The sequence below is a fragment of the Bison bison genome, unplaced genomic scaffold, assembly GCF_000754665.1.
Source record: "Bison bison bison isolate TAMUID 2011002044 unplaced genomic scaffold, Bison_UMD1.0 scf7180017864307, whole genome shotgun sequence".
Taxonomy (NCBI): Eukaryota; Metazoa; Chordata; class Mammalia; order Artiodactyla; family Bovidae; genus Bison; species Bison bison.
This window is the reverse complement of record NW_011494879.1, coordinates 5728580-5740152: the sequence shown is the minus strand read 5'-3', so window position 1 is coordinate 5740152 and position 11573 is coordinate 5728580. Positions and strand designations below refer to the sequence as shown.

Sequence of the window (11573 nt, the reverse complement as noted above, 5' to 3'; positions counted from 1 at the left end):
CCATGAATCACAGCACGCCAGGCCTCCCTGTCCATCACCAACTCCCGGAGTTCACTCAGACTCATGTCCATCGAGTCAGTGATGCCATCCAGCCATCTCATCCTCTGTCGTCCCCTTCTCCTCCTGCCCCCAATCCCTCCCAGCATCAGAGTCTTTTCCAATGAGTCAACTCTTGGCATGAGGTGGCCAAAGTACTGGAGTTTCAGCTTTGGCATCATTCCTTCCAAAGAAAGCCCAGGGCTGATCTCCTTCAGAATGGACTGGTTGGATCTCCTTGCAGTCCAAGGGACTCTCAAGAGTCTTCTCCAACACCACAGTTCAAAAGCATCAATTCTTCGGCGCTCAGCCTTCTTCACAGTCCAACTCTCACATCCATACATGACCACAGGAAAAACCATAGCCTTGACCAGACGGACCTTTGTTGGTAAAGTATTGTCTCTGCTTTTGAATATGCTATCACAAGCATCGCCTAAGGAAACCTTCTCTCATCTTCCTATTCTAAGGTAACTTCTACTCTTTTGTGTTTACTTCTATGACTGCACATACTAGAGTAGAAACCTTCACTAAATTCTGAATTTCCAGAGAACTGGGCCATGTTCCACTCAGCTTTACACTCCCAAAGCACCCTGGCAGTGCCTGGCCAATAAGAAAAAAAAACATTCACTGAATGGATGACCCCCAGATTCCTAAAGTCCAGCCAAACAAAACTACATGCTGCTATGATATGTGAGTTACATTTGCTGTACTCTGACAATGTACCTGACTCTTTGGCCCTCAAAACAATATCTGAAACTGGCTCTCTTCTGCCCCCAGTGCACAGATGAGACTTTTTCGAGGTTAGGTAACTTGCTGCCCAAGTTCACAGGTTATTCACTTCACATCTTTTTTCCAAGCACATGTGAACACTGAGGTCATCTTTAGAATCCAGGACATCAAGCAGTTTACCATACACACCAGATATAGATAACTGTAAAATGAACAACTGACTACATATACCCCTCAATCTGGAAAAAGATTATGGAGTTTCGAGGCTCACTGACACAGAGAAAGGGACAGATATGGAAAGTTCTAGGGCAGAGGTAAACCCACAGAGTAAGCCATGAGGTGACTGTCTACTGTACTGATTTACTTTTACACTTTAAAGTATTATGTACAGTGACATCTTTCCTTCACAGAAACTGCAGGTACCTAACAGTGGGATGTGATAATTAGGCATGTTATCCCTTCACATGTAGCTTCATGTCATACTGACAGTGTGGTAATGTCTACGACTTTCTTACAAGATTCGAGCATCGTAGCAGCTAAGTCCTGGTGCTGTTTCCCATGCTACAATACACCAGAGTACCTCTGCAGACTGAGCTGCTGCAGGTGCCTCTGAGATTCACAGGAGCTACTCTGGGGGCAGGAATAAGGGAGAAGAAAGGTCCCATCAGACGGCCTTTGCAAAAACACTCCGCAGCCACCATCTCTCAAAGCACAGAGCCGGTGCCGTCTCTTCTATAAAGCCTTCGCCTCCCTTAGCTGAAGGGACCCCCTTAACCTGGAAACCCTGGGAGCACTCTTTAAACCTCACTTATGACCTGTACATCACATAGAAAGTGTCCCCTCTTTTGAGGACAGGCTTTCTGCTTGTACTGCTTTTCACTCCCTCAGAGTGATCCTAGAAAGAAAAGCACAATGAATAATGTGCTGAATGAATGGAACATACCGTCCACACAGTAGCAACAGATTAACTGCCTTGCATAGAATTTCCTGGAAGGCTATTAGAAATGAGTTAAAGGGATCGATAATGACAGAAACAATTTGTCAAGGGAGAATGGTGCTTTCATCTTTGAAATAAGACTGTACACGACAAGAATTTTGGAAAAGCATCAGCCTGCACGGCTGAGAGCATGCCTGATCAGAATTCCATGTGGGTCACTGTGAATTAAGTGCACATTCAGACAGTTCGATGGAGTTCTAACTGCCTGGTAAATAAACACAAGAAAAGAAAAGCGATCTAATAGAAGAAGGAAAAGAAAAAAAGAAAAATGGGCTGATTTAACTATGGAAGATGCTTCAGAAAGCTGATAACCATAAAATGTTTTATATCCCAAGAATGCACTTCTCCTTGTTGCACTCCCCAGAAACGTCTACCTTGAACGTGAGCATCACCTGGCTCAGAAGCTGGCTACTCAGCACCTTAACGCGAGAGAGACACAGAGTCCAGTTGTGGCTCAGGCTCTGAAGAGTCAGGCACACGGGACACAGATGACAAAGCCAGAGCCAGGACCCACGCCTTCTGCACACATCTGTGCTCTTGAAATCACAGCAACACAATGAACACAGAAAGCCCGAAGAAGTTCCCAATGGAAAAACTGTGTATTGCAGCAGGAAACAGGGGAAAGAGTGACCCTCAAGGGGCTGCGAGCAGAAGGTTCTTCTTTGATCAGGAGGCATGAAATCAAGGGTTCCTATATTCCAAATCAAACAGGGCTTCTACGCCCAATTTCTAGGTGATTTCCTGTACTCAGAGACTTAGTTATGCCTCGGCCCCGTTAGGCAGTGGCAGCCCTCGTGGGTATTGTCCCAGCTGCCTCTGGGAGTCATTACTGCTTTAACTCATTCTAGTATTAAATTCAACTCATTCTAGTATTAAATTCAACTTAGTCAAAGAGATCATATTCATAATCTCATTCCTGGGATGTAACTGGTCTGTTAAGTTGAAAGTAGGAATCCTAGAACAAGCTTTCATTTAACTCATTTCCATATCAGTCCAAAAAAAAAATCACTTGAAAATATCTCTAAGTCGCTTTTCTTAGTTAGAAACCTCCTGACAAATTAAATTACAATGTGAGATCAACAGCACAGGTTTATTCTTACCCCAAATCTAATACCACTACTTCAAGATAACAAATTCCCCATTTTTCCAATATGTGTATAGGGAAGTTACGCCAGTTGAAACCAATGGAGTAAGAAACAGTTTAAAGGAAGGAATCAAGGTCCAAGTCTAATCAGACAGGAACATCTATTGAGTATTCTACAGCAGACACTTAATCTTCAACATTCCCTCTCCCACAACTGTGGTGGGGGGAGACCCAAACCAAACAAACTCTGATTATCTTAGTTCTGCAGGAGCCTAGCTTCTCCCCTGCTTACTCCCGATGCACAGGCCTAATTAATTAATTACACCCCAGAAGGTATCAGAGGCTGAGTCAGAGGCGGAGACGCAGAGTCCAGCTCCACCACTGATTCATCGGCTAATCCCAGGAAAGTCACACCTCCCCACTCTTCTGATGACATGCGGGGAGTAAAAAGTCCCACTACAGAATTAACATCGGCATGAAACAAGAGCCTTCAAACATGCGACCAGTGTGTGAGTGTGTTCTTTCTTAGACGATCAGACGGCCATCAGGAGAGGAGAGAAAGAACAGGAAGGCTGGGTGGCAAGGGGAGGGGTGTGGAGAGAGCAAAGCACTGACTTGCAATCTTCTGCCAGCAACGTGGGGCGCCTCCCCAAAGACAACATAAGGCTCTAGTCATCGCCCCAACTGCGGCCACAGCGCTGCCTTCCCACGCCGCCCACACGTCAGCTTTGGTCTCTGCAATAGATTGCAGAGAGCCGGGAGAAGTCCCAAAGACAAAGAAAGAGAAGGAGAGAGAAAAACTTCCTGGAGGCACCGTCTTCCCTCTGTCACGTCCTACAAGCAGGGCATGGTGAACCTAAGGACACTTGGCAGATACAGAGGCTTGGCTCCTGTTGTCCCAAATAAACAGAATGGTTGTTTGAAATTCGAAGATCTGGATGCAGGTGTGAAGCAAGGCAAACACGGACACACCAGCATCTCTAGTACAGAGTATAGGACCGGGAGCAGATGGTCACAAGGGCAGGCTTGGCCAGCAAACTGACTTCCAGTCAAAATTTCAAATTAGACACTGGAACTTTTTTTTAAAAAAAGCGAAAGAAAAAGTGCCTAACTGGGTAATTAATATAGAGTCCACTTATTTTTACTACCAGATTTGGAGTCTCACATGAAGAAGACCTGCCTTGTTTAAAAAAAAAAAAAAGAAAGAAAATCTTAACTCCCAAGTCCTACACTGTCCCCAGATCTCTATTTCAGGTAAATTCAGTTATGACTAATAACGTCCGGGCAGAGTCAACCCTCTCTGGCTGAAATGACAGACTCAGAAAACCACTCAAGATGGAATTTCCAGGAAGGACCCAGGAGCAGGCGGGTTAAGGTGACAAAGCGTCAGAGAATAAAGCTTGAGAGACGAGCTCACTAGACCGCGGCAGGGCGGAGGGAGGGGGAAACTCTGACCCGCCCTGCTCCAGAGAGACTGAAAAACAAGTTCAAGTGACAGCACTTTTCATAGTGGCTGACATAGTGCCTCAAACCCGTTTCACAAGATGCAGGCTTCACTACCAAACCGAGGCTTTCTTCAGCTGCCAAGTGTCTCCCTCGTCCAACCAAAACCATCACGGCCTGGCCTCGCCCGCAGGCGTGTGCAGCGATGAACGTGCGCTTTTGCGACCTGCAGGTTCGGGAGGCCCACCGGGAATTGGCGCATTCAGTCTCACCACGGGGCCGACCTCCTGCCCAGACACTAGGGTAACACGTGAAATGTTTCCAGCCCAAGCACAACAACCCTCGCTCTAAAAACAGAAACCTCCCTCGTAGTCAGATCCAGGGCGGTCTCTTCAGAGTCAGCTTTCCAACTGCAAAGTCAAGAATTCATCCCGTATCAGCTAATGAAAGGCATACCCCACACATTTCCATTCCAGAAAAATTTCTCATCACTTTCAGTTCTGATCAAACCACAGCTCAAAGACTATTCATTCCCTGTAGAGGAGAGTGACTTTCTGGCACCAACATTTTTTACCTTTCACTTTAATAAACACATACTTTTCAACTGCATGGAGTGGAAAGAGGGTCAGCTCAGAAGCTCCCGGGTTCCCTTGAGTTCTCTAGGGTCTAAGGACAGGACGCTTGAAGAGTCCAGCCCGCGTTTGGCTGGACTCTGAAAGTCTCGTACGTTCATTTTAAAAGTAACAATGCTTCCTGGCTTCCTCCAGTATTTAGGCCAGGGAAGATACACTTTTGTTTGAAATTTCACGCCTACACTTAATTGCAATCGCAAGTAAGATGTCTGACTCACCTCTCCCGCCTCCCTCCCATTCACACTGGAAATTTAAAGTTGAGAAACAAACCAAACCTGCCCCATGCTTAATGCAACCAGGGTGGCAACACCTTCTTTTACTGGAGCGCTTGCTGGGTGCTTCACCAGGATGGAATCCCTCTAAATGCAAGCAGAAGGCTCAGTCCAAACAAACTAAAGACTATTCTCATGATGAATTCCAAATATTATGCTTAGATGAAACAACAAACTGTTATTATACTCATAAACCTGCATCTCACAAGCACACACAGAAAGCCTTAAGTTCAAGTCACCAGCACGGGTCCACCCCTCTGTCATCCTGCGGCAGGAATGATGTAGCCCTCTGCTGAGACAGGGAACAAAGGGAAAGACCGCCATGCTCCAGCCCAACCCAGGCTCTCAGTGCTCCTGGTGGGCTCTGTGTTCTACTCCAATCCTCTTTACTTTGTAACATGAGCCTCTCAGTGACACAGAACACATTTGGCTCAGAAGGACAACCCGGCAGAAGGCCTTGGCGTTTCTCCTGAGAGCTGGCACGTTAGAATTCAAAGCACACAGCGCTCTCTCTCCCACGAGGGACAGGATGCTCTGATCTGGTCCTGTCTCTTCTCTGTGGGCCCTGGCCCTGCCCTGAAGGTGAACCAGGCAAGGGAACTGAACCAGGAAGAGACAAATGGCGTGTTGAAACGGGCTCTGACCACCCCCTCCCAGAGATGAGATCCTGCCACGAGGAGAGGAAGGCGCAGCTCCATCCACCGCAAGAGCCTTCCTCCCACCTGACCCCGAGTGCCTCCTCCTGCGGGTCCGATGAAGACACCAGGAAGCACGGCCCACAGGATGGACTCTTCCGAGTCTTCAGGTGGTTTTAAGCCACGAAGGCAGAATCCAGACTCCACACCTACTCCTCCTCTGACGGTGCTCACTCCATTAGGAGCTGAGCGCATGTCTGACGGCAAACTCTTCACTGTTAGTGTTTAGAAGACGAAATTGTTTGATTGGCAGCAGCACCCAACCCACCTGGCAGTAAGGATTTAGAAGTCACCTCTAGAAAAAAACATGTGACATATTCCACCTCCCTGGAGTTTCATCACATCTTTAAAAGGTATGCTCCATACTCAGGAGCTCAGAGCATGTACAGACGATCAAAGCGACCCTGAGCTCTGTTTGCAGCGGCCCCTGCTTTCCTTCCCACCTCCTACACCGTCCAGTTAACTATAACCAAGTATGTCCTGTCCCACGAGCACAACCCCGTCCTGCGAGCGGGGCTCCGCTGGATGCCAGGCTCCCTCAGAACTGGCTGTCCAGTGTCACTTGATTCCATACGGGGCATTTTCGGTTTATAATTTCCACTCCTCTGGAGGCAGACACCACTCATCCAACAATCAGTATAAACTGTTCCCTTGTAGCAAAAGTGCTCTTCTTGCCAAGGCAATCTGCATTAGTGAACCCACAATGCCTTGCTATTAGTAATTAGGGCTGACACTTCTAGATGTCTCCCCCTGGCAGGATCACTTTCTGTCCATTTCAAGGTGGAGATGCCTGCCTCCTTGGGTGATCTCACCTGGATGACAAGCAGCAAACGTCTTCCCACCTGGAGGACTGAGCGCCTTTTCCTGAGTACTGGGCAGGTGGTACTGCCCGCTAGGTGCCAACACAGGGAAAGCCCCTCAGCATGGTGCCGGGCCTAAAACTGACGTTCAGACAAGTTAATTCTCTCCCCCTAACTTCTTTTTTCCTCTATTTATTTTAGATCTTCAGGCTTTGAGAGGCCCTTACTTCATATCACTATCCAAATCTCAATGCTCTTGTAAACTCTTAGATCTATAGTCCAAGCAAAAAATTGAACCTTGTTCCAGGACGTGAAGGCTATCCAGAACGACTCACTTGACTGGAAACACGGAAACTGGTGCAGAACAGACAACCCCAGCCAATAAGTTATCTGTGTCTCCAAAGTTCATTGGTGAAGTTTCATTTCCTTAGAAACATGATGCTATATTTAGGATCTCAGGCCACAAAAGCCTATTTAACCCACAATACACCTGAACTACAACACCAGTGTTTTCAGCCAGGACAGAGCACTGGGCCATGGGCACAGCAGGTAGCTGGATATTTGGAGGATAAAGTTACGAATTCTTGCAACTGGGGGCAAGGGGCACAGCTGGCTTTGGATGAAATCTTTACAGAGCCCAAGTCTGTGTTTATCTTCCTCCCACCTTCCTTTACGTCTCCCCCTGACCCCCGCAACAATCTCCTAATCCTCCAGGGACCAGAGTCCTCCTACCTGACAAATTCTAAACTCCACCAGAGCACCCTGTTTTAATGTTTTGCAGGGAACCGCTTCTCCCTACCAGAATCACCTCAAGCATATGATCTCAGTCATAAATCAGGAAGGAAGAAATCTGATGAAGTCATTTCCCAATGAAGTGTGAATGCCAGACGAACTTTAATTTGTCTGGGTACTCCTGACTCTTGAGAAGATGCATGGCTACCCAAACAGACCTAATTTTGTGTGGAGTACAGAAAAATGAACGAACTGGGTCTAGACATGGGAGAGCCCAGGGCTGCCACGGGGGCTTGTTTCTAAGACATTTCTGCTTTTCCAAGCAACTTCCTTTTCCCCTGATGCTTTGAAGTCTAATAAACTTTTTTTTAAATGTAAGTTTCATAATTTCTTTGCATTTCCATGGTAATAGCAAGTACATGCTTATGCTGGTAAATGGAGTATAGACAGGAACTGGAGAAGATGAGTCTAACTTAGACAGGGCTTTCCCCAAACTAGAACCTAAGTCAAGGTGCTCAAGATTAAACCGGATGAGTCCGAAAAACAATCACCCCTGAAGAGCAGTGCAATCTACAGAGAAGACGCTCGTGTTGACCCTGGGCTAGAACTCTGGTCTTACTTCTCCTGGTGTGGCAAAAAGGATATATGTTAGGTATCTTTTATTTTTTTTAAGTTGGGGAAGAAAGGAATGCCACATGTCTCTAAGAAACCCTATGTTTGTGGCGGAGAATGAACTGGAATTAAGAATCAACAAACGCATCCTAAATCAGACAAGAAAGTGGGATGATTTCAGAAACTGAAATTCAAAAAAAGCCACCTGTACAGGATTCTGCGTGTCCATCTGTTCACACTAGTTACCCTGGGGCATCCATTACTGTAAGTGTAAAGACAGAAAACATCAACTTGGCCAGGGGAAGCAAAACATCTACGGACTCCATTCCAACAAACGCTTGAAACTGATGCCCGATACCGCTTCAAAAGGCAGCAGCCTCATTAAGAAACGACACCAGCACCATCCAGGAGCTGGCAAAGGCTGAAAAAAAATCAAGTCCGCGTGGGGGTCTGGAAGGGGAAATGAAACTGAATTTACCTACATCAATTAACAACGCTATTAAGACTACTTAGGGACACGCCTCCGACACTATTTCTCTTTAATGCAAACATGCTGAAGGCCTTCAGAATGAAACCAGCCATGATCCCCGCCCGTCAGCTGGGCTTTCATTACTCCCACCCTGAAGAGTGACACATGGAACAAACAAGCCGCCCTGCCCACACGCAGGGCCTTTCCATCACGGTCTCCACGCACCCGACAAGCGCCTGTTGAGTCCTGATGACACCCCAACAGAGCTGGCCACCGTGAGGTTTTCATTCTCCAAGGGGAACAGGGGGGAAACTGAGCCGGTGAATCAAGGGACCAACCCGAGATCACAGATAAGTCAGAAAAGTGAGTTCAGGACTTAGGGGTGCTTGATCAGCTCCTCCACAATTTCCCCACAGCCCCTCATGGTGATCAGGACAGACTTGCCTGGTTCAAGGACAGAAGCGCCCAGGGGCAGGTGGGCAGGGACACAGGGCCCACTCTTCTTACAGGCTGCTTGCACAGCGAGCCCTATTTAAGGCATTTCACTTCAGAATAACTGCAACAACAACTATACAAAGTGGAAAGTTCACTTTTCCTTCTAGTAGCTTCTCTGCGGTGTTTGTTCCAAACTCTGGGATAAGCAGCCTGCAGACTTTTGCATAGGCTGGAGGTGGTCAGCAGGAAAACCTTGGGGCAACTACAAGAACTTAAGCTTCCTAACAGACTGGGGGACTCCACTGACTATACCTTGCACTCTTAAAGATGCACTTTTGCTTTAGACAATAAGAAAGGAAAGCAATTATAGTACAAACTTAAAACTGTTCTCAAGAATCCAGTCAGAGAATTTTTTACAAGCAATCAGGCAGGAAAAATTAAACTCTACGATATTTAGCACTTAATATAGTGTCTTACTCCGCAACTGCTAAAATTCTTGTTGAATAAATAAAAGAGAAGTTGAGAAAGGACAGGAAGGTGAGGATAACTTCAAACATGGACCTTGATAGAGAAAAGTATTCCTACTACTGCCACAAATATTAAGATCAATCTTACTTTAACAACTGCCCCATATTCATATGTTTCTACTGTGTTACCTGAGCTCCCAAACTTTAATGCAACGAAGAGAAATAGTGGAACGCTGTTCAGTTCAGTTGCTCAGTTGCATCCAACACTTTGCAACCCCATGGACTGCAGCACATTAGGGTTCCCTGTCCATCACCATCTCCCAAAGCTTGCTCAAACTCACATCCATCGAGTTTGTGATGCCATCCAACCATCTCATCCTCTGTCGTCCCCTTCTCCTCCTGCCTTCAATCTTTCCCAATGTCAGGGTCTTTTCCAATGAGTACTAGTATTTTATACTAAAAGAAAAGAAGGCTGTGGGAAGGGCAGGAATGACTTTAAAATATACTTAGTTTTTCTTAAAAGGTACTAAAACTTCCAAATGACCATCTGAATTAGAGGCAGTTCTTCACTTGTCAAAGCCCAAGAAAGAAGAACCGTTAAGTAACAGTTGCCTTCGCAAGGTATCAACATGAGACGGAACCTTCTGATGACAACCTGTAGGTCCCCCAGCTTCAAGGTCCTGTTCCGACAACCCTTAGAACATGCCTGGAGGAGGGAGCAGAAATGGATTAACTCCACTTCACAAAGGAGAAAGCAATGCCCAGACTGAGGAGTCCAAACTGAGGCTGGATGGTGGCTGCTGGCCCCATCAGGGCCCTGCTACCCGGGACACAGAGTGTCCACCAAGACTGTATTTTGGGGAGGAAGAAAGAACAGAAAAGGGGAGAGGGACATTTGGGAAGATGCTGTGCTTCCAGAAAATGTGCACGAATGAAAAGGGAGAAAGTGAGACCCAGCTGGCTAAGGAACAGGATGCAGGGACAGGCCAAGGAGGGGGGCTGTCCTGCTCCGAGCCCCTCAGGACCACAGCTGTGACCTGCCTTCCTAGCCCTGCCTGTTCTCCCTCCTCCGAAGTGAAAGAGTGAAAACAACAAAAACTGCGCCAAAAAAAAAACAAACAGCTGTCAAATCACTAAGCCCCTCCCGCTCCTCCAAGAGCTGGTCACCTACCTTTGCTTCATCGTTAATGTCCCAAGTGAAAGAAATGGCATTATAAGCGATCTCCTCAATGTTGCTGATGGTGTTGAAGCTTTCTTTGTAGTCAGCTGGGTGAGGGATGAGAGACAGAAGTTATGATTTCCAGTTTCCAACGTGAGATTATAGAGTTCACTGTAAGGTTCAGCTTTTCATATAATCATTGCTGGATAATTTAAATTAATATTTTTTGGGTTGAAAGAAGTTCAAAGAAGGTAGAAAAAGAATAACAGAATCTTTTTCACAGAGGTAAACTTAGATGTATTTAATTTTATCCTGTTATGTCAAAATTAGGACATTTAGGTCTAAAAAGTTTAAATATCTGTCCCAAGGCCACAGAACTAGTCCAGAGAATCAAGACTGGAACTCGATTCTTTTTATACTTCTGAAAGAGAACATGAATACTACCAAAGGCAAAGAAAAGAAGTAACTCAAAGATTAAGAGCTGTTCTGTGACCTAGACAGTGCTTTCACATGAAGGTCACACTCACGTCAAGAACAGGGTTTTCACTAAGCTACTTGACAAAATACGGCGTGCATGGGTCTGCTGCTGCATGCGAGTGATGATGAACCTTTGGGTGTATTTACAGACAGAAGAGACTTGCAATGCAGTTCAGCATGCAACAGGAAGACTAGTTGTGTTACTGCACAACAGCAGTATTTTCTTTTACTTGTTGATTCTTTTCTTCCACCTTACAATTATCTCCAAAAAATTCAGAATGACTTAAAGAAGACATCATCCCTCAAAACACATCTGTAGGCTGGAAAGCAAGACGCTCTTCCGTGAGCCGGGCTCCGCAGCTCTGGGCCCCAGTGTCACATGGAAGCCTCTGCACGGGGCACATGTCCTCATGAAGGAAGTAACGTTAAGAGCACCGATTCCAGGAGGCCAAGGACAGAGTTTGGAACGGAGCAGTGGCTGGCAGAAAAATTCAAATGTGTTCGGCAGGAAGCTGATCACTGCCAAAAATAACT

At 46.3% G+C, this 11573-nt stretch overlaps 1 protein-coding gene across 1 annotated transcript in view; it reads right to left on the bottom strand.

Annotated features, from left to right (window-relative positions):
* Positions 1–11573, bottom strand: part of GRHL1 (grainyhead-like 1 (Drosophila)) — a gene marked incomplete at its 5' end in the record, with an annotated part of 47495 nt that overhangs the window by 26284 nt on the left and 9638 nt on the right. Inside the window, one exon of the mRNA XM_010852110.1 lies at positions 10575–10669. Coding sequence (XP_010850412.1) covers positions 10575–10669 — 95 coding nt within the window. The remainder of the gene's footprint in view (positions 1–10574; positions 10670–11573) is intronic.